The 23141-nt window shown below is 50.0% G+C and overlaps 1 protein-coding gene across 1 annotated transcript; it reads left to right on the forward strand.

Annotated features, from left to right (window-relative positions):
• Positions 1-202: 202 nt before the first annotated feature.
• MEX3D (mex-3 RNA binding family member D) lies at positions 203-22950 on the forward strand. Its single transcript, XM_023496832.2, has 3 exons — positions 203-1143; positions 21082-22380; positions 22852-22950. The coding sequence occupies exons 1-3, from the start codon at positions 417-419 to the stop codon at positions 22905-22907; spliced, it is 2082 nt and encodes a 693-aa protein (XP_023352600.2). The 5' UTR covers positions 203-416; the 3' UTR covers positions 22908-22950.
• The last annotated feature ends 191 nt before the right edge of the window (positions 22951-23141 follow it).

Here is a 23141-nt window from a genome sequence, read left to right on the forward strand (position 1 = left end):
GGCCCCCTTCTTCCCCCCGCTGCTGCTGAATGCAGGCGGCCGGCTGGAGAGGAGACAAAGGAGGAGGAGGAGGAGGCGGGGGGCGGCGGCAGGAGGAGCAGGAGGAGGAGGAGGGGGGCGGCGGCGGCGGAGGAGGAGGAGGAGGAGGGGGCGGCGGCGGCGGCGGCGGCGGAGGAGGAGCAGCAGCAGCAGCAGCAGCCCGGGGAGCGGCGGCAGCGGCGGCAGCAGCAGCTGCAGCGGCGGCAGCGGCGGCGAGGATCGGCGCCCCGAGCCCTGCCCGGGCCGCTGGCCGCCTCCCCCCCGAGGGCCCGGCTCCCGTCGCTGCAGCAGCAGCAGTGGCCGCGGCAGGAGCGGCAGCAGCAGCAGCTCCGGGGCTAGCGAAGCCCGGCTCCCCGCCGCCCTCCCCGCGCCCGGCCATGCCTAGCTCCATCTACCAGCCCGAGGGAGGGGAGGCGGCGGCGGCGGCGGCGGCGGCGGGACCGCCCCACGGCGGCGGCCTGGGGATGCTGAGCCCCGGCCCCGGACAGCAGCAGCAGCAGCAGCAGCAGCAGCCCCCCGCGCCCCCGCCGCCGCCCCCGCCCACCCCGCCGCCGCCCCCGCCGCCCCCGATCGCAGACCAGGGCGCAGAGGGGGCGGCCCCGCCGGAGCAGGAGGAGGCGGCCGCCGCCGCCCTGAGGTTCGCCCTGGACCAGCTCTCCATCTTGGGGTTGGAGGAAGAGGAGGACGACGAGGAAGAGGAAGAGGAGGAAGAAGGCGGGGTGAACGGCGAGGCCTGCGCCGAGGAGGAGGAGGAGGAGGAGGAGGAGGACGATGAAGAGGAAGAAGAAGCGGCCGACGGCGCCCTGGAAGACCTGGACCCCGCCACCGGGCCCGGGCTGGACGCCCCCGGAGGGGTGGCCGTCGGGACGGGGGGCGTTCTGGGAGCCCTCCAGATGTTGGACACGGACGTGAGCCCCCCGGCCTCCAACACCACGTCCCCGCCAGATGTGTTCAGCAACTTCCACCACCACCCACACCTGAGCCACCACTCCATCCTGGCGGAGCAGATGAGTGTGATCGGCAGCCGGAAGAAGAGTGTCAACATGACCGAGTGTGTCCCCGTGCCCAGCTCGGAGCACGTCGCCGAGATCGTGGGGAGACAAGGTAAATTCCCTCCCCGGCCCGGGTCCGCGCCCCCTTCCCCCGCGGCTCCCGGGATCCCAGTCTCTGGAAAGTGACACTGAGCAAAGTCGCTCGCACGCCCCTAGCGTGGAAGTTCCGCGAGCCGCCGCTCTGACACTCCCTTTAGAACCGGGGGGCTGGAGATGACAGGGGGCTGACACTTAGGTGGGGCCCGTGGCCAGCCCCCCCAGTGGCGCTCGGGGACGTCGTGTGGCTCAGAGTTACTTTGCCGTGACATGCATCCCCAGTGTAGGATGTGAGTGAGCTCTCGACTCTCCGGGAGAGATGTGCATCCCCCGCCCCTTTTCTGTATCTGGGTCACTCTGGTTCTCTTTGTGCAGTGAGTGCCTGGAGAGTTTCACTTGGAAAAATCCTTCTCCCCCAGCCAGTCGGCCCCCAGCCTTCCCCTGCTGCTTCCCGGGACCCTCAACCTCCTCCTCTCCCCGACAGCTGGGACCCTCGCTCCTCCCAGCCCGTCCTCCTGCCCTTGATCCTGGCGCCCCTCCACCTTTTGCCCGTCTCCTGGGGCTGGGTGGTCCCAGCTCGGGGACTTTGCCTCTAAGGGACCGGCCAAAGTTTGAGATCTTGTTAGTGATCTGGGGAAAGGGACTCCCAGGGGATGGGGGAGAGGAAAGGCAGGTTTTGTTCAGTTTTAGGTCTTTTTCAACGAACCCCTGCTCGCGCCGCCCTCTCCCCCACCTTGGGATCTGTCAAAAAATAGCGATCGAAATGGGGGGGTTGTTGTCATCTTCCGCTTTGCAAAAGAATCAGTCACAAAGACCCCATGTTGCTCTGCAGCTGGGGATGCTACGGGCGTAATGAAGGGGGTGTGTTGTTTTGGGGGGAGGGGGCGCCGCGCGCTGATATTTTTGAAGAGATCGTTAAGCTCTTACACGCCTATTTGATATTCCACTTGGGGTTGTACGTGGTCCCAAACGTATTGCTCTGCTGAGCTGGTGGGTCTCTGGAGTGCGGTGCCCCACCCACCCCCACCTAGCTTTGGACAGTTCCTGCTGGGCTGGAAGGAGGGGTGGTCTCCGTTCCATCCCGGCTGGAAGGCCGGGGCCGGCTCTTATTGTCGGAGGGGCCTGGGTGGCTGGCTGCCCTATTGTTCCCTTTGTTAGAGGACCATGCTGTGATTAGCATGGTGACATCAGGCCCAAGGCTTCCCATTGGTGGCTGGGCTGCCCTGAGCCAGCCCACTTCCCCCCCTCCCCACTCCTTCCTCGCTCCAGTCCGCCCTGGCCCAGCCCAGCCCTGCCCTGCTTGGCTACCGGTCTCAACTTTCTCTTTTCCCTTCCCGCGACCTCCCCCCCTCCAGCCCGGCTTCGCCCTAGCTCTTTTTTTGTGGCTTGGGGTGATGGGGGGGGTGGAGTGGGGCTAGGGGGTCTGGTTAGGGAACCAGGGTGGGGCCGGGCCGATAGCTTTGGACTTGGAAAAGACCGCCCAACTGCCTTTCTGCCCTCCATCGTGGCATCCCGGGCCTGGGACAGAACTCCCGAGGTCAAGCTGGCCCCCAGAGTGACAGTAGTAACCTTGGTTTCATTGTAGCTTTCCCAGTCCTCATTTCTCTGTACTCTGTGCATGGCATTATGGTGAGAAGAGATTTATTGCTGTGTGAGGCTAGAGTCCGCATGGGCTGATAGGACACAGAGCCTTTAATGATCTTCAAGTCCAGCTCCCTCATTTGACATATCGGGAAACTGAGACCAAGAGAGTTGAAGTGATGCCCAAAGGAAGTGATGGAGTCTGTATTTGAACCCAGATTCTCTGCTTTTCTCAATCTAGAACCTGTTTTACTTTGTGGTTTTTTTATATCTGATAATTGGCCCAGTTTGACTTCTTTTCTCCTTGAAATTTGCTCCCAATATAAGAGTCCGCTAGAGAGACAGTGGAGAGACGGCTAAGATTGGGATCATCTTCCCCCCCGAGGATCTAGCTGTGGGCTGGCTCTTGGGCGAGTGGGGTTTTCTCCCTCGGGTTCGGTTTTTTTGCCTGTAAAATCTGACCCTCCCGTTGTGAGCTTTAAAGGAGATCCTGTATGGAGATGGTTTTGTAAACCCTTCCCGGGCTGGTCCCAGGGATCCCACTGGGACGGTTGCTCCTGCAGCTGGGTCCAGTTAAGGCTAGTTTGTTGCTGGTTTGGATTTCAGTAACCCCGTGGCCAAGGTCACTGGGCAAGTGGGGGTGATATTGAGGATTAAACCTTCATCTGTGAAGTGTTTTGTAGCTTCCCTGCCCACAGTAGAGACCCCACCCTAGTGGGCATAGAGGAGTCTTCCATCTGAATAATCTGGGCCCTTCTGCTGAGCAGCCCCAAGGTCCGAGGATCAGGAACTTTGGATGGGTCCCCTGGGCCTCTGGCCCTCCTGTGGGTAGTGGATATCGAGGCCCTTTCAGAGACAGAAGAGACCCTCAGAGGCCATCTCATCTAATCCCTTTGGGGAGATGAAGTCACTTATCCAAGGTCACATAGGTCATAAGCATCAGCATACGATGAACTGGGTCTTCTGACTCCAGTTTGTTTTCAGGGCCAGCGCTGGCTAGGGTCTGGCAGGGTCCAAGCATGAATTCAAATCCAAGACCAGCCATACCCATTGCTAGCGATTCTCTCGATGACCTTGGGCAAATAACTTTTATTTAAGCCTCATTTCCCTATCTATCTTGGGAATTTGTCCAAAATCACTCGAGGAATCCCAATAAATCTGGGAGCAGACCTTGAGTTCTCTTGTCCTCTAGTCCCAAGGTCTCTGGTATCTAGAAGCTGATGGACATCCCTGTTGTAGCCGAAGCCTAGACTTCTATAAACTCTGCCCCCTCTTCCCCTCACCTTTGTTTCCCAGACTTCTTCCTCCCTCTGTCTGTTTTTAGGAGCAATATGACTCCCACTTTGAGCAAAAGGCAAACTTTTTCTATGAAAATCTGGGTTTTATACAAAAAGTAAACAATCTATTCCCCTTCTGTGTTTTACTTTATAAAAAGCACTTTCCACACAACCCTGAGGAGGGTCCAGGATGGATAATGCAAGGATTATTAACCCAATTTTATGTTGAAGAAACTGAGGCACAATTTCCAAAAGGCAGTAAATCACTTGAGACATAATTTGAACACAGATCTTTTGATGCTGAGAGCAGGGCTGTCCTGTTGCCGAGATTTACAGGAAAGATTCCCTAAAGAAAAGCTTTGTTTCTTTCTTGAAGGAGTCCCCACCCGTACTTCAGCAATAGCCAGTTCTCCTCAGTTTCATCACAAAACAGGCACAATTTATAACATCAGTCAACCAAGAATTTATTAATTCTTTTTATGGACAAGATTTGGAGAAACACTTCTGTTAGGTACAGAAATAATGAGCTTACCAAGTCTGCTCCCCATGGGTCCCAATCCCAAGGATATTCATGGGCTCCACCTTAGGAAGGATGAAGTCACCTCTCCCTGGGAATCTGGGGTTCACATGGGCATTGTAGATAGCATGGGTTCAGAGGGGAGTTCCCCAAATAGTAAGGTGGGGGGACCAAGGGTAGTTCACAGCTAGGGTCCCAGAATATTTTAGGGTAATATTCTGGGGGATGTCCTGCTCACTCTAAGCAGGAAGATTTCTTCATGAAAGGTCAGGGGCCTCGGTAAGGTCAGGGTGTTGGGTCCCCTTTTCCCAAATTCTCTGTTCCCCCTTGTACCATCCAAGTACACATTTGAAGTCTTGATTCCAGACTTGTCCCCAGAGTGCCAGGCTCCCACTGAGCCAGAAGTTACGGGTGTGGAAAGTTTTTTTTTTTTTTTGGGGGGGGGGGAGGAGTCAGTTCTAGGCCTGTCTTTACTACCCCAATTTACTACTCAATATTTGGTAAAAATCACTTTAGTGGCTCAATTTCCTTATCTGTTAAATGGAACTAACTTTTGCCCAGAGAAAGGGTGTTCTGTAAGAATGAGCATTAGTTGACAGCACCCGTCCCACCAGGTTTTTGTAGGATCCTTTGCAAACCTTAAAATACTGTCTAAATGTGAGGTGCAGTCAGTGCAGAGCCCCAAGTGCGGGGGAGGAGGAGGAGATGGGGGCTCTCTGACCTTGGACCTTTCCCCTGTCCCAGCCTGGGGAAAGCCTCGGGAGAATGTGCCACCCACGGGTGTAAGAGACTCACACAGGCCTTTGTTCTCCTCCTCCTTCCCCTTCACTTTGAACTCCCCCTTCTCTCCTGGCCTAGAATGCCCTCTCCCTTCTGGAAATCCTTGGATTTTTTTTCAGGCCTAGCTCAGCTCCCTACTTCTCTAGGGAAGGCTTATCTTGGGAGATTCCCCATCCTCAGGAGTGAAAGCTATCTGAAGAATGGTGGGAATCAGGGAAGTCTTCCTACAAGAGCCACTGTTGAGCTAGGCTTTGAAGTGGAGGGAAGAGACTAAACATTTATTAAACACTTACTGCGTGCCAGGCAAATTCTACAAATATTGTCCCATTTGATTATTTGGAGAGAGGTGGAATTTAAGGACTCCTGGTGGCTGAAGCAGAGGGAGGAACCTCAGGATTCTAATTTTTGGAAGGACCTGGAGGAGATGTCCCCAAAACAGGCAGCATAGATCCAGCCTCTAGTTCTTGCACCTTAAGAAAATGCCCCCTTTTTTGAACCTATTTCCCTCTGAGGTAGGAGGAGAAGAACTTTTCGTTCCTTCCCAAGGCAGTGGTGAGGAAAGTGACCTTGAAAGAGTTATTCTTGACAGAGGAGAGGCAATTGTGAGATTCAGGGGAGGGACTGGGGCCCACCTTGTTTGTAGAGTACCCTTTGCTTTGAGCCTTTCCTCTTCTCCCCAGCTTCTTCCAGGTACTCCTCTTAAAGTCCATTTGTTCTAATGGGAGCCCCAAGAAAACAGTCAGGGATAACATGTTTCCCTACCTGTGATGAAAGCCCCTCCTCCCCCCCACAAAGTTTACTGCTTTTCATAGGGCAGAATTCCACCAGAACATCCTTCCTCTTCCCCCTCCTTTCCCCAAATTCTGACCCTGCTTCAGTGCCACCTCCCCCAGGAAGTCCCTGGTGATTTCAGCTTCCAGGCTTGCAGCCTAGGTATATTGGGAATTCCCTGTAGATACTGCCTCCCTAATCTGTATAATTGCAGTAGCAGACTTTGTGTGCAACTTTCAGGTTTGCAAAACAGTTTCCTTACTGGTATCTCCTTTGAATCTCTGGGCAACCACTCCCAAAGGAGATAAAGTTAATCCTCTTTTACTGTAGAGGAAACTGGGATTTGAAAAAAACTGAATTTTGCCCAATAACTTCCTGGTATTTCTCTCCCTTGGATCCTCATCAGCTTCTCACACTTTAATGTATAATAACATTTCATCTGTTTGGGGCTTTTAAGGTTTGAGAAACCCTCCCCATACATGATTTCATTTGCGCCAGCTCCAATTCAGAGATGCGGGGACATATTACCTAGGACCAGTAAGTCTGAGGTGAAGTCAGATCTGGGAAAGGGACCTTAAGAGCCCTCTCCCACATTTTGCAAGTGAGTAAACTGAGGCCCAGAGAAGGCAAAGAACACTCCTTGTCGGGTAAAAGTTAGTTCCATTTTACAGTTAAGGAGTCTTAAAAGAGAAGTGATTTTTTTTTTTTTTTTTTTAACCAAAGATCACATAGTAATTTACTGATTCCCCCCCATCCCCCAAAATGCATAAATAAATTAAAACTTTCCACAACTGTACTTCTGCTATGCCATGCTGCTCCTTGAGGGCAAGACTGGCTCAGGGGGGATCTGGCACAGGTCTGGGATCAGACTCCAAATGTATACACAGGCTGGTAAGAGAAGGGAATAGAGTTTGGGAAGTTTGGGAATGAGTGACAAAGGTGGGATTTAAACCTCATCTGTACTACTCTGCTTTCCTTTCAGCCAGCTTTGGGCCTTTTTCCCCCTCTTAGCTCCTAGCACAGGACGCCACTTTGTACAGTTGCATCCAGAAGGCCATTTGTGCATATTGGTTACCCCTGAAAACAGGAGACTAAAAGTCCAGACATGCTAACAGGAGCAGAGATCTCTTAGCCAGGAGGAGGGAGAACTGCGCTTGAAGCAGGGTAGGGTAGTTCTGGAAGAGGCTTGTGTCTCAAGAGGCATTGTGGCTGCACTGAGTCTGGGCTGGGGTGTGTAGGGATAGGAGGGTGATCTAGCTAAGTAGGGGGAAGCAGCAAGTAGATGGGGGAGAATAAGGAGGGTGCCAGTAAGGAGTTGACTGAAGCTGCTCCTTGGCACAGGCTGTCTTGGGATGTACTCACTCCTTACTCTTCTACCTTTGAGAATCCCTAACTTCCTTCAAAGGCACCTGGGTGATTCCGTGGTTAGAGCATCGGCTCCAGAGCTCAAATTTAGTCAAAAAGTCCGACACTGACTTCTAGGTAGATCAGATCACCTCCCTCTGCCTCTGTTTCTTCATCTGTAAAATGGGGGTAATAATAGCATCTACCTTAACAGGCTGCTTGTTGGGCTCACATGAAGTATTTATAAAGAGGTTAGTACAATAAGAGCATACTTGTTCATTTGTTTCAGTGACATCTGACATTTGGGGGTTTCTTGGCAAAGATACTGGAGTGATTTGCCATCGCTCTCTCCAGCTCATTTTACAGGTGCACACACTAGGTACTTAATACATGCTTGTTTACTTCTTTCAAAGCTCAGCTCAGGAAAGCCTTCTTTGGTTCCCTTAGTGCAGCCAGGGCTCTCCCATGTCATGTATATACTTGTTTATGTGACCTATCCTGGAATGGAAGCTCCTTGGGAACAGGGATGGATTCTCCTTTAACTTTCTTAGCATGGTAACTGCTTAATAAATTAGTGTTAGTCAGGTTGAATTGGCTTCAGAAGGAGGAAGCAGGAAACCTAAACTCTAAATCACTTCTGCCATTAACTGTGCTACCTTGGACAAGGAGTAATGCCTGTCCCCTTTATGTGCCTCAGTTTCTTCTCTGGGAGAAGGAGTTAGGCTAAATTTGCAAATTTGTTCCAAGAGAATTTCACCTTTTGGGGTTTAATGGGCTAAAAGGAGCTGGTGTTGATTTTGGAATAGGGGCCAGTTGTACTAAAGCCACACTTACAGAAGATTCACCCATCAATAAAAGTATTAAGTGCTCACTTTAGGAGGGATGCTGCACCCAGATACCCATACATCAGAGACTCTCTGAGAACTCAAAGGTGTTAGAATGGCAGAAGGAAGACTACTCACTGGGCTTCCTGGATTTTCTTGTTAGAGGGAGTGTCTGGGCCTTGGAGGATGGGGGAGCATCTCCAAAGGGAACTTATCAAACTGGGCAAAGGACCGGAGGTGGGAAAAACTGTATATATATACACAAAAACTGTATATACACTGGCTTGGCTGAAGTGTAATAAAGATGGTGATTCTAGCTACTCATGCAGAAAGGCTGGAGTGGGAGACCCATGAAATGCGCGCCCTGGAGAGAGAAAGGTGTTGGTAGTTTTGTGGAAAAGACAGAGGCAAAGATGGCTTGAGGAGCTTGCATTTGAGGGAACTGGAGCAGAGTAACAGGTGATAGGCACAGACCAAATGGGAGCCCTGGTCCAGCTCATACCTAGGGGACACTTGGAGAAGATGGGAAGAAGAGATTTACAGATGTCCTGAATCCCAGTCATGTTGGGCTTGGTTTCCTCATCTCTAAAATAGGAATATTCATCCTTCTATCGCTTACCTCCTGATGCCATGTATAAAATCAAATGTAACAGTACACATAGAGCAGACCACATACATCCCATAGATGTGGGAAATGTGGGCAGTTCTTTTGTTAGGGGCTTAGCAATCGATGCCCTCTTGGCTCCCTGTTGAATCTGGGCCCACCTGGCCTAATCAGGAGCCTATCCCCACGGTTAATTCCCTCAGAGGATTTCAGGAATCCTGGGTATTTCTTGGAAAAAGTCCTGGGTTCCATTCATAGTTCCCCTGTTAACCTGCTCAGCGACCTTGAATGATGTCCTTCTGTTTCCTTATCTGAAGGTTCCTGCCAGCCAGCCCTAAATCCCATGATTCTATGGGCTTGCCCACAAATCCACAAATTAAAAATTGTTGGAGGACCAAACAACGTAATGCCCAGAAGATGTAAGGTCATGGGGCTAGCCATCAAAGGATGGGGGTTCAAACTTCCTAGCTGTCAAATGACCATGCAGGAGAGCACTAGAGTTTCTACTGCCTCTGTAAAATGGGAAAGGTCACTCAAGTATTATTGGAGGGAATGATGACTTGATAGAGAGAGTAGAAGGCAAGTTGTTTTCTGCCCTTGCAGGTAGTGTGGAGTCCAATTGAAGCCCGTGGACTGACTCTCAGCTGGGCTATAGGCTCTTGCCCCAGACCTTTCATTTCTATCAGAAGATCTCAAGTCTGGGCCTTGTTGGGCCTTGTTCATCAGAAAAAGCTGCCTTGGCCTTCTTTTTGGAAAGGCCAGTGTGGTGGGATCTTGTAGGCTAAATGGTAGGCTTGGAGTTGGGAAGACCAGGAGACTAGATCCCAAACTGACACTCATTGGCTAACTCTTGAGACTCGGTTTCTTCATTTATCCAGTGGGGATCATAATAGCACGTCGGTGACAACAGCACTCCTTAACTTGGGATCTCTGGATAGATTTTCAGGGATTCCTTGAAAGTGACATCTTGCTTTCAAAATAATTGATTACCCTATATCCTATATTTTTGTTCGATATCATAGATGTGGAGGCCACAGAAAAGGGATTAGGAACTCTGCTATGTCCATAGAGTGCTCTGAAAACCTTAAAAACTATAGATGTTAAAGCTGTTCCCTTTGCTCCCTGTTCCAAACCTGCACCCCTTCAAAGCTGGGGACAATTTCCTTTCATCTGCTCCTAGAGCACTGAGTTCAGATCACCTCTCTACCACTTAGCTGTGTGACTTTGGCCAAATCCCCCCTCCTCTGGACTTCAGTCTCCTCATCTGTACCATAGAGATAATAATTCCTGTGCTACTTGTCTCCCAAGGCTGTCAGGAGGAAAGTGCTCTGTCAGCTGGGAAGAGCTTGGAGAAACAAAAGCTGTTATTATTTGCTACTGAGCTGAGGGAGTGTCTGAGGGAGAGAGGGGCACTGGGGGAGGAGGCAAAGGGCCAGATTTCCAAGTCACAGGCGCTCCAGACAGCAGTTACTGTGGAAAAGAACAGTGGCTTTGGAGTAAGGTTCTGCATTCAAATCCTGCTTTGGTTATTTATTGCCTAGGTGGTCACTGGCAATTTAGCTAATCTTCCCAGGTGAAATGGATGGGACTGACTGCTTTAAGCTCTCCTGTGGTCCTTCTTCCTCTAGCTGTCCTTAAAAGCCTCTTCTGGAGGCTGCTGTCCTAAGGTGAAGCACTGTAGGAGGAGGTCTTTGAGAGATTGGAGTGTCTGGGGAGATCTTGGCTACCTAGAGGGAGCCTCTATTGGGTAAGGGAAATTCTTAAAGACCTGGATTCAGAAGCTCCTTCCTGGCACTTATTAGCCAAGTCATTTCTCCTAGACTCAGTTTCCTGGATAGTCACAGAATAGTCATGAAGAGAGGGAATTAGAGTGCTCTAGAAATGGGAACTGTTTGGGGAGGGAATGTCAGTTTTAGATGACCATTCCACTATAGATTTCTCTACTGGTGTGGGGGGCTGCACATCCTCCCCCTTGCAGTGTTCTTGCCCCACTCTATCTGTCCTGCTGTCCCTCAAAGTCAGTTCTGCTCTAGTTCCAACCTACGCCTTAAGTCCTCCTTGGGCTCAGGCAACTAATAGTACCACTGTGGGTGTACCCTGCCCTTCTGATTTCTTGTGACATTCTCCCTCAGTTCTCACCATTCCATCTTGGCCACTTGATTGCACGCTTCCTGGTTTGGGGTGTCCCTCCAGGCCCATATCCTCATCTCCATTTCTTCATTCTTACATGACCATTTCCCATGGGTTCAACTCTCCATCCAGCTGCGCCTTGCCCAGCTCTTGTCCCTGTCGTTAGATGTGTGTCCTAGGGGCATCTCCTATTCAACATCTGCCAGGATAAGCAAACCCTGCCCTTTTCTGAATTCTCCTCACACATCTGCAGCCTCAGGGTCCTCTTTTATCCATCCTGGATGACTCCTCATTTGTCCTCACCATGAATCTGGCAGTTGCCATATTTTTACCCCACCCCGCCTCTATACCTCCTCCCTCCTTTACAACTTCACACTACTACCATCCTAGTTTCAGTCCTTTATTACCTCTCATCTGGACTATCTCTTTTTCCATATTCAAAAGATTTTTAAATTTTTCCCAATTACATGTAAAAACAATTTTTAACATTTGAAAAATATTTTTGAGTTCTAAATTGTCACTCCCTAATAAGACAGTAAGCAATTTGATATAAATATATATAATGTATATGTTATAGATCTGCAAACATGCAAAGTGTTTTCATATCAGTAATGTGTGAAAGAAAACAGATCAAGAAGAAATGAAAAAAAAAAAAGTGAAAATACTGTGCTTCCATCTGCATTCAGATTCCACCAGTTCTTTGGAGATAGACAGCTTTTTTCATCACCAGTCTTTCGGAATTACCTTGGATTGTTGTGTTGTTGAGAAGAGCTACAGGCATTTTATCATGTGATGTTGCTGTTATTGTGTACAATGTTCTCCAGGCTCTGCTCACTTCACTTTGCATCAGTTTGTGTCGGTCTTTCCCTTGTCTGCTTGTTTAGTAGCTGCCTGAAGGGTCTCAGTCTTAAGTCTCCCCCTATTTCAGTTTGTCCACTACACAGCCACCAAAAAAGTTATAACTTTATTAATTCTCCAGTGGTTCTTTATCCTCAGAATCAAATAGAAACTTAACTTGACGTTTAAAGCTCAGAACTAACTGCCCCCTTCCTACCTTGTCAGCCAGCTCCACATGAGAAGTTCCCTTTCTCTTCTCTGCTTTAGACTCTCTTGCCTAGGCCTGTGTACAAGACAAAATAGGTTGTTTATAGTTCCAATCAAAGAGTGAAAGGTTTCTTGAGGGATGAGGACTTTGAAGATGAGAATGGGATCAGGTTTAGCAAGGCAAGGCCGAAGTTGTGTTTGTGGACTAGAATCCAGACCAGTTTGTTGGCAGCACAGAGATGAAGGCTCTGATGGAGAACAAGGGCCAGATCAGGGTGTGGAAGGCCTCGAATGCCAAACAGAGAAGTTTTCACTCAATCAGTAAGTGTTTATTGAAACACATGACTATGTACTGTGTTAAGTCCTAGAATATTATTTTCCTAAAGTACAGAACTGATGGTATCGTTTCCCTCTAATCAGTTAAATCCAATGTCTGTTACCTTAGTATCAATTTTAGAGTCTTCTGTTTAGTATTTAAAAGTACATAACCAGGTCTCTTCCTACCTTTCTAGTCATAGAATTTACTCCCCTCCTATAGGCTGGGTTCTAGGATTCAGCTATATCATTCATCTCTCCAAGACTTTGTCCTGACTGGACCCATGCTTGGGAATGCTCTCCCTCTCTGTCTTTTACCTCTTGGCTTTCTGGGCTCAGTGCCTCATGCTTCAGGAGGCCTTTGCTGGTTCCCCAGTTCCCAGTGCTCAGTTATTAGTCTAGTTAATTGGCCTATGATTGCTTGAGAGCAGACACCCAGTTTTGGCCATTCTTTGTGTTTAACAAAGTGCCTGATGCACAGTAAGCTTTAAATAAATACTAGGTGACCCACTGAGGTATCAGCAAGATGTGATTATGGAATCTGGAAGTGAAAGGGGATCTTAAAGGTCATCTAGGTCAAGGTCCTTCTCCCTCCACTCCTCAGTTTATCGATGTGGAAAATAAGGTTTGCAGGGTGGAAGCGATTAGCCTAAAATCACTTAGATGCTGGTCTTGTGACTTAGTCAAATACTCATTCCAACTTCTCTCCTGCTGAATTTTGGGTAGATTAGAATTCTAATGAGAGCCTCCTGATCCCCTCAGGGGAACTAGGTATCAGGGATAGGATTATCCCTTTTACAAAGGAGGTAATAATAGCTGGAATTTCTGTAACTTACCTAAGGTTTGCCAGCTTTTCACTTCTATCATTGACGGTCCTTTTCGTAGCTCTGGATACTTTATCTCCTTTTTACTGGGGAGGAAACTGAGGCACAGAGTAATAAAGTGCCTTGCCCCAGGGCACACGTACTTTTTGAGTGTACTGAAAATTAATTATTCCCAGTCCTCAAGCCTTGCCCCCCGCCACGCACACTCTGCTGTGCCTGTTTCTGGGAAACCCTGAGTGGAAAAGACCAGAATTGGGCAGGCCAGGGTGTGATGGCCCAGCCAGGGTTGGTCATTGGGAACAGAGAGCAGGGCAAAGATGGGGAACGACCTGGATGGCTGGCTACCTGGGGGCCCCTCTCTCATCAAGAGGCCTTCTACTTAGTGATGAGAAACTCACTACCTTTCTAACAAATACGTAGCTCTTTTTGAGCACTTCTCACACATACATACATTCTTTCTGTGTCTCATCTCCCTCCTCCTCCTTCTCTGTCTATCTGTCTGTCTGTGTCCTTTCCTGTTTCTCTCCTCCCTCCTGTTTGTCTGACGGTCTGTCTCCTTTTTGTCAGTGTTTCTGTCTGTCTCAGTCTCCTTCAGTTCTCACCTTAAGTCAGTGAAATAGTTGCAATAATTACCCCAAGGCAGCCCATTTTCACTGAGATAAGTGTTCGGAAGCTTCCCCAAGCTTTCCCCCTAAACCTTCCGCCCACACTCCCAGATACTCCTAGTTTTGCCTCCAGGCAAAATTTAGATAAGGTATTTACTGAAAATGACCTTAGAGCCAGTCTGATCCGACCCTCCCCTTTGGGCCTGAGGTATTAAGTAACTTTCTCTTGAGGTCACACTGCTACTAAGTTGCAAAGCTGGGATTCCAGGCAAATTCTCAGTCCCGCGGCTCTGGGCTGCTTCGTGCGCGGGGTTCCAGCCCTCGTCAGACTCCAATCCTTGTGAAGGGTTTTGGGGGGTCTGAGAGCTGGCCTGCTTGGGTTTTGTGGGACACCCCCAGGCTAGGTGCCTCCTCCTGTCCCCTTCCAGCTGATATCTGGGATGGAGCCTCCCCTCTGCAGTGTGAGAGGGTGGGGAGGGACTCAGGCTGTCTAGTCCAACCCTGTTATTTTACAAGGAAAGGAAATAAGGTCTGAAGGGACTTGAAGCAGTTCCCCTGACTTTGGAGTCAGGCCTTGTTCTGAACCATGATGCTTCTTTCTCTGGGTCCTTTTCTCTGTTGAAAATTGGGGGAGGAGGCCCCTGTGACCATCGGAGACAGTGTGTTCCAGGGGAGGAAGCCACTACCCGGCAGAGAGAGCCTCCCTCTTCCCAGCAGCCCTTGCCTGACCCTGACCCACTGCAGCTGGCTACTTTGCTTGCCTTTATCACACAAGAAAGTTGCAGAATGGGAAGGAATCTCAGACGCCAGTGAGTTCAGCCTCCTCATTTTACAATTGGGGAGACCGAGTCCCATAGAAGGGAAGTGACTTGTCCTAGCACCTACTATGTACCAAAGCACTGAGGTTACAAAGACAGACAAAAGGCAGTCCCTGCCCTCGAGAAGCGCCCACTGTAATGGGGAAGACATATTTTATTTGCTTTCTGAGCTATTTGCAGGGTAAGTTGGAAATATTCCACAGAGAGTCCCCCTCCCAAGAGGGACTGGGGAAAGCTTCCTGAAGAAGGAAGGATATTATAGATTAGGCTTGAAGGAAGCTGGGAGATGGAGGTGAGGAGTCATGAGGGACAACAGGAAAAAATGCCCAGAGGCTGCAGATGAGGACTAATGGGAGAAGGAAGCCAAGAGGCTAGGGTCAGAATGCTTGGATGCGGGGTGGAAGGAGTGCAGAGAAGACTTGGAGGTGTCTAGAGGGTATTAAGAGCTTGAATGCCGAGCCAGATTTGATATGCTGGAAGTGTTAGGAAGCCCCGGAGTTTGGGAAGCCCTTGCACAAGAGGCAGAATCAGCCAGGAAGCCCTGGAGCTTCAAGGCTCATCTGTAGCAACATGGTGGCTGTGTGACCTGGGTAAATTTCTTAACCCCGAGTCAGAGTCAATACTCTGAGGCTCTCTTAAGTTGTGGAGAAGGTGCCTCAGCAAGGGCATTCCCTTAACCAATGACATTCCAAGTGCAGCCCTCGTCCCCTCATGTGCCGGTCACTGTAGTGTTGTCAAATAAATCATGGTGTTCGCATCCCCATGTTAGAGATGGAAACTGATGGCCAATAAGTGGGCTTCCCCCTCCTCCACCCTTGACTGAGCACACTTGCATGAAGTTGTGAGTGATCTTCTAAGTTCTCATGAATTTAGTGCTAGGAAGGGTCCGGTTGTTCCAGAGGCAGAATTCCCCACTGGACCCTATGCTTGTGCTGTTTCTGCTGCTTGAGCAAGGAGGCAGTGTGGCCCAGTGGAAAGGGAACTGATTCTGGCTTCAGATGACTGGAATTCAAATCCATTTTATGGATCTTTATGCTCTTTGCAGCTTTAAGCAAGCCATTACCTGTCTTGGTCTTAGTTCCCCAAGAGGTAGATGAGCTAGATGAATCTCCCTTCCAGCTCTGGAGACATGATCATCAAAACAAAAATCAGAAGGAATTCCATTAATTCAGTGGCTTCTAATTCTTTTCTCCTTCTCTAGCCTTAAGGAGGTACAGATAGCCTTTTTTTCCCCATAACAAACCCAGTTGAGGCAGGTAAGGCAAGTGTCTTTATCATCGTTTATAGATGAGGAAACTGATTTAGAGGATTTATCCCAAGTCAGGTGACTAACAACAACAACAATAATAAAATAGCTAGCATTTATATACTGCTAACCTTTGTAAATCACTACATAATATTCTTTTATTTGATCCTTATAACAACCCTGGGAAGCTAGATGCAAAGTAGCATTACTTCCATCCTCCACCCCACTCTCATTGGGGCAGATGCAGGGTTTGGTGCTGAAGATGGGGGGTATTTAATACTGTGAACACTGAATCAAGAATATCTCCTGAAAGAAACACTCAAAATACAGGATTTAGTTGGGGACTTTACTTCATATTTCACTGAAAAAAACCTGAAGCCCTTAGGAGGTCTGAGGTCCTTTCCCAATGTCTTCTGCCCCATCTCCTTTCCTTCCTTCTCATGTGAAGATGGGCCACCTCTCTGCTAAGTCTGTCCCCTCTCACATACTAATGATCTCATCCTCTCCTCTCCAGCACACTATCTGTACCCTCTCTCCTCTAGCATTTCTCTCTAATCTTCCATTGCGCTTAACTCCTGGTTTCTATTTATTGCTATTAATGTACCTGTTTCCCTTAATGCTTAAATAAACCCTAATCCTCCCTTCAGCCTTGCCCACTAGCCAGGTTCTATATTTCTCTTCCCCTCCTCTGCCAGACTCTTTGAGAAAGTTATCTTGTGTCTCCTTTTCCTTTTTCCTTCCTCATTGCTTAATTCTTTGTCATCTGCCTGCCAGCCTCTCCTCATCAAAGTATCAAGCAATGGCCAAATAATCCCATGGTTTTTTTTTTTTTCCTCCAACGTGCATCTTTCTAGAGTCTGCTGCTGAGATGGCCCTTTTCTGGATCACTCACCTAAGCTCTCCTTTGTGTCTGACTCATTTCTCTCAGTCTCCAGCTGGTCTTCCCCCAGGTCTGCTCACTAATTGGCTGACTTCCAGGTCTCCTCTTCAGTTGGTGCCATCAGCTTCCATGGAACCAGCTGATTTCCAGATGTCTGTATCCAGCCTTGCCCCCTCTCTTGCTCACATCCCATCAGCTGCCTCTGTATATACCTCAGACATTCGAACCAGCTACAACTCATCCTCTTCTCTCAAACTCTTCCTTCTTTCCTAGTTTTTCTATTACCGTCGGGGGCATTATCAGGCTCACAACTGGGAGTATTGTTCTCCACTGCTCTCACCACTCATATCCAGGCTTGTCTCTACCCTTTTTGAAGATCACTTCTCTTCATTCCCGTAGCTGCCATTCTAGGACAGGCCCCTATCACCCTGAGTGCTGTGGCCTTCTGGTTGGTATTTGTCTCGTGTCTCTCCCTATTCCAATCTGTTAAAAGTCATTTCCCTCAGCTATCACAGTAACTTTCTTCAATCACGTATCACACTATCACCCCAAATCAGTAAGCTCTGGTGGTTCCCTATTACCTCCAGGATCAAAACCTCTGTGTCACGCTGGAAGCCCTCACAACCTATTCCTTTATTCTTCCAATCTCACTCTTTGCTCCTCTCCTTATATGTCACAATCCACTGATACTGTCTCTGGAACAAGACCCCTCTGTCTCCTCATTCTGCCCCATTCCTAGAATGCTTGCCCCCTCACACTGCCCCCTAGCTTTCTCCAAGACTCAGCTCAAACTTTTTTGGGGAGAGACTTTTTCTAGGCCCCCTCGAGACCTTCCTCCCCTCCTTCTTTCCTTTCCCCTCCATATATACACCATTACTGCTTTCCCTCTGATTATTTACAGTATATCCTGTCTATGTATTGTGTGTGTGTGTGTGTGTGTGTGTAATTGTTTACATGCTATTCTCAGTAGAATATGAACTCCTTGAGGGCAGAGATTGTGCATTTTTGTAACTTTTGTAACCCCAGGATGTAGCACGATGCCTGGGGCACAGTAAACACTTAATAGATGTTTGTTGACTGACAGCCTATTAATAGCATGAGCCTTGGGCCATAGAAAACACAGTGTGTCAAAATGAGCAGGCCCTTAGAACATGTCAGAGCTGAAAGGGCCCTAAGCTTGTCAGAGTTGGGAGGGCCCTAAGAAGATGTGGAAAACCATTAGACAGCAGTTCTGAAAAAGATCTGGTGGCCTTAGTGGACTTAAAACTCATTATTTAAGTCAGCAGGGGTGTGATGCCAAAGCCAAAACCAAATATAATTAAGAACAACCGAACTTGGGATGGGAGAGAAGTGATAGTTCCACTGCTTTCTATGTATGTCAGACCTCATCTGAACGATCGAGGTCAGTTCTAGACACTGTGGGTGAAAGACATTGATCAGCTGGAGAGTATCCAGAAAAGGGCAACCATGATGGTAAAAGAACTGGAGTGCATGGGATTTAAGTCATTTGAAGAAACAGAATGATTTGCTTGGAAAAGACAAGACTCAGGGTTACCATGAAAGCTGTCTCTTGAAGTTTTTGAAGGGCCTTCATATGGAGGGATTAGACTATTTGGCCTCAGAGCAGAATTGTTGGTAATGGATGTGTAAAAAATGTAAAAATTGCAGGTAAATGGATGTGACAAAGAGATAAACTGAGATTTTATATCTGGAAGAGCTTCCTGACAATTAGTTGCCCAACTGCACATTAGGCTGTTTAGAGAGGTGGGGGTGTTCTTCCTTCCTGGTGGCCTTCTGGATGTTTCTCCAGAAACTTGTCAGTTTATGGGTTAGACTTAAGTTGTGATTGAGATCTATTCCAATGGCTCAGATATTCTGTGAACACCATGTCAGAGCTGGAAGGGCCCTCAGAACATAGGATGTCAAGGTTGGGAGAGCCTTTAGAACGTAGGATCTCATCTGGAAGGGACCACAGAACTCAAAATGTCAGAGCTGGGAGGGCTCTTAGGTGTCAGAACTAGGGAGAATGGCAGCGCTAGAAAAGGCCTACCTAAGGCTTGATAGTTTATTGGACTTTGGGTTTGAAAGACCTGGATTTTAATACTGCTTTATCACATGTGTAGTATAGCCTTGCAGAAATTATTTGATGTCTCTCTGGGCCTCTTCATTTGTAAAATGGGACTAAATCTGTCTCTAATGCTTAGCTTTTAGGCTTGGGTAGTAGGGGTTCAAATATTTGATTTTGGGGGCCTGTGATTTCATTAATAGGAGAAATTCCTAGGGGAGACAATTTTCTACCAGTCAGTAGTGGTCAGTACTTTCTGGGTAATCCTCAGTCTTAGAGAATTGCATAGAGCAGAAGTGTCAGGCTCCCCTGGGTCTGGGAGGCTTGCAGAACTGGGAACTGTAACCCAAACTGGATTAAAATGTAAGAGGGAAATGAGGAACAGGCAACAATGCAACATAGACTTGTTAATTTGTGGTTTCACAACATGGAGCTCACAGGGGTATGTTTCTGGTTGATCACTGAGAAAGTTATGTGATTTGCTCAGGATGCCAGAGGCCTCCTGTGTGTCAGATAATCTGGATAAAAGGCCTCATAACCCTTACAGTGGTATGTAAAACTTGGCTATCATCTAACTCAACCCCGTCCCTCATTTTGCAGATGAGGAAACAGGCCCAGAGAGGAGATCCCAGGGTCCCATAAACAGGGATAGCCAGGATTTGAAATTTGAATTGGAATCCAAGGTATGCTAAGTTCTACTCCTGACTAGGTCGCTTCTGTGACCTGGGGCTTGGGTTCAGCCCTCTGTAGCTCAGTTTCCTCATCTGTAAATGAGTAAAGTTGGATCAGATACTTAATTTAAAAACCCTTGTTTAGCTGTTGTACTTGGGAGCTAGGGATATGAAAGCCTTCTGAAAATCACTCCCTGAATTCACGGAGAAAGCCTGGCATCATGAATTGAGCCTTGTCCCTGTCATCAAATTAGCTTAGATTAGTTGCCTACTCTTGATATTTTCTGGCTGTGTGATCCTGGGCAAGTCATTTAACCTTAATGAGCTTCAGTTTCCCCATCTGTAAAATTGAGATAATCCCACTGCCTCATAATTGTGAAGATCAGATAACCATGTAGGGAAAGCCTTTGTGGACCTTAAAGCACTATATATGTGTCAGTTATTGCTACATTCTTCTAGGAGGTATGTGACATTTAAAAACATAAATGGAATTTAGCATGAAAGAGGAGATAAAATGGCTTGGAAAAATAATACTAGCAGCATTTCTGTAGTACTTTAAGATTAGCAAAGTGCATTAATATTTATATTTTAATGGGACAACCTTGTGACCTAGGAGTTCCTGTTATCCTCATTTTAGAGATGGGGAAACTGAGTCAGGCAGTGGCTAAGGGACTTATCCAGGATCAAACAACTAGTAATTGTCTGCGGCAGAGTCTTCCTGGCTCCAGGTCAAAAAGCTAACTCAGGAAAGGCTTCCCAGAAGGACCCAAGTTGTCTTGAAATAAGCTAAGGAGATTCCAACAGGTGGGGAGTCATTTTCTAGACATGAGGGAAATGCCTGTGCAAAAAGGTATAGGTAAGAGATGCACTGCTGAATTTGGGGATCAGCAAATGGGCTGCAACATAGATTGTGCAAAGGGTAATAAATAACCTAAGTCTGGATAGGTGGGTCAGAGCCAGACTTCACTCCTGGGTTGGGAAATCTGGACTTGAGCTTGTAAGCAATAAGTAGGTGAGTGATCACAGTGGTGATGTCAGGAAGACAAGAGAATGGAAGAAAGACCAGTTAGGAGGTTCTTGGAGGCACTCCTGTGAGAGGTGATTTTTCGATGAGGGTTTAAGATTATTTTAGTCCGTGAAGAGTGTGAACCTTGGGGTGTTCTGCTGCCTACTGGTTATGACTTCAAGAGCCAGCATGGTATAGTATAGATAGTACCTAATTTGGAGTCAGTTCTACAAATGATAGTAAGCATTTATTAATCATCTATTGTGTGCCCAAATGGGTACGGTTTCATTTGGCGTCAGAGGACTTCCCCTAATACAAATGATAGCCAGTGAGTCTGTAAACAATTATTAATCACTTACCGTGTGTGGCCAAGTAGGTAGTGCTTACTTTGGACTCCCCTTCTACCAGTCTGCAGGTACTCCTTAAGCACCTCCCCTGCGGTGCCCATTTGTGGTGCCCTCGCTGATGTGGGGGCCCAGGGAGGGGAAGGGTCTGGCTCCAGATCCACTTTGCAGGGTTCCGAGGCTCCTCTTTGGGGGGTGGGGAGGGGGGCAGGGCGGAGGCTGTACTCCGCAAAGCCCGAGCTCGGTGAGGGGCTGGCTGAGATGTTGCAGGAGCGGGAGTCCGATCATTCTTTTTCCTCTCCCACCAGGATGCAAGATCAAGGCGCTTCGAGCCAAGACCAACACGTACATCAAGACCCCCGTGCGGGGGGAGGAGCCCATCTTCATCGTGACCGGGCGCAAAGAGGACGTGGAGATGGCTAAGCGGGAGATCCTGTCGGCAGCCGAGCACTTCTCCATGATCCGAGCCACCCGCAACAAGGTGAACGGCCTGACGGGGGCCGTGCAAGGGCCCCCCAACCTCCCGGGGCAGACCACCATCCAGGTCCGTGTGCCCTACCGGGTGGTGGGGCTGGTGGTGGGGCCCAAGGGAGCCACCATCAAGCGGATCCAGCAGCAGACCCACACGTACATCGTGACCCCGAGCCGGGACAAGGAGCCCGTGTTTGAGGTGACGGGCATGCCAGAGAACGTGGACCGCGCCCGCGAGGAGATCGAGGCCCACATCACCATGCGCACGGGCTCCTTCATCGACGCTGGCGCAGAGAACGACTTTCACTCCAACGGCACCGATGTCTGCCTCGACCTGCTGGGGGGGCCCGCTGGGCTCTGGGCCAAGGCCCCCAATCCGGCCCGGCGGCCCTCGGCGGGCCTGCGCGCGGACAGCCTGGCCCCCGCCGAGGCCTTCTACGGCAGCCGGGCTCCCGCGGCCGAGCCGGGCCCCACCAGCCCTTACGGGCCAGGGCCCGGCCCCGGGGGAGGCGGCGGCTTCGGCTTCGGGGGCGACAATCAGTCCGGGGCCCCGCCCGCCCCGCCGCTGGGCTCCGAGGACTGTGACTTTGGCTTTGACTTCCTGGCCCTCGACCTGACCACGCCAGCTACCATCTGGTCCCCCTTTGAGCGCACCAACCCCCTGCAGGCCTTCGGAGGCTGCCCTTCGGTGCCGGGCTGCCCCCAGCGGAGGAACAGCGGGCTCAGCGGGGCCGCCACCCCCCGCCACTCGCCCACGCTGCCCGAGCCGGGGGGCATCAGCCTGGAGCACCCGCTGGCCCGGCGCATCCCCAGCGAGCCCGTCAGCGCCCTCTCCTGGCTCCCGGGGCCGCAGGGCTCGCTCTCGTCCTTCTCCAACAGCACCGGCTACTCGTCATCTTCGTCATCCTCCCTGCCGGGCAGCGTGTCAGCAGCGTCGGGCTCTCCCACAGACTCCAGCAGCTCCGAGGGCGCCCGCAAGGCCTCCCGGGACTGCATGGTGTGCTACGAGAGCGAAGTCATCGCCGCCTTAGTCCCCTGCGGCCACAACCTCTTCTGCATGGAGTGCGCTGTCCGGATCTGCGGGAAGGCTGAGCCCGAGTGCCCTGCCTGCCATACCCCAGCCACCCAGGCCATTCATATCTTTTCCTAGCTGCCCCCCGCCCTTCAGCGGGGAGGGGGGGACGGGAGGGGAGGGCGGAGGGGCCGGCTTAGATGAGAGGAGAAAGGGGGAACCTCCCCGCCCGCCGCTCCTCCTCCCCCCCCCCTGCCTTCCCCCAAGCGCCCCTTTTTAAGAACCCCCTGTCCGCTCCGACCTTTTTTATTTAAAAAACACGACTCCCAGGGGGAGGAGGAGGAGGAGGGATGGGGGGAGGGGAGAGGAGATTTGGGGGAGGGGGGCCGGGGCCGGGGGGGGGGGGGGGGGGGGGGGGGGGGGGGGGGGGGGGGGGGGGGGGGGGGGGGGGGGGGGGGGGGGGGAGGGAGAGCTGGTCAGGGGGAACCGGGGAGGTATGTGAATCGGGCTCGGGGTGGGGAAGAAGGGGGGAATAGAAAACCAGAGAAAAAACAAACCTCCAATGTTTACAGAATAGCTTTAACTTGGACCCCAGGTGTGGAAGCTGCCGGCACTAGGCAGACTGGCTGTCCTACAGTTATTTCCAAATAACAGTATTCAGTTGAAAAGTTAAAATAAACAGAGAGAAGAGGTCCAATGGCACTTTTTATTTAGAACACACAAGGGTTGTCTTTTTTATATTTCTAAACCTTCGGGGGTGGGGGGGGTTTGTACGGAGCATTCTTTGCTAGGCTTTTCAGTCTCTCCTCGGAGGGCCAAGGGCTCCCTCCGCCGGGCTGCCCACCTGCCTGCGGAGAACATCGTCTTCCTTCTTTCTTTTTTAAG

The sequence above is a fragment of the Sarcophilus harrisii genome, chromosome 1, assembly GCF_902635505.1.
Source record: "Sarcophilus harrisii chromosome 1, mSarHar1.11, whole genome shotgun sequence".
NCBI classification, from domain to species: domain Eukaryota; kingdom Metazoa; phylum Chordata; class Mammalia; order Dasyuromorphia; family Dasyuridae; genus Sarcophilus; species Sarcophilus harrisii.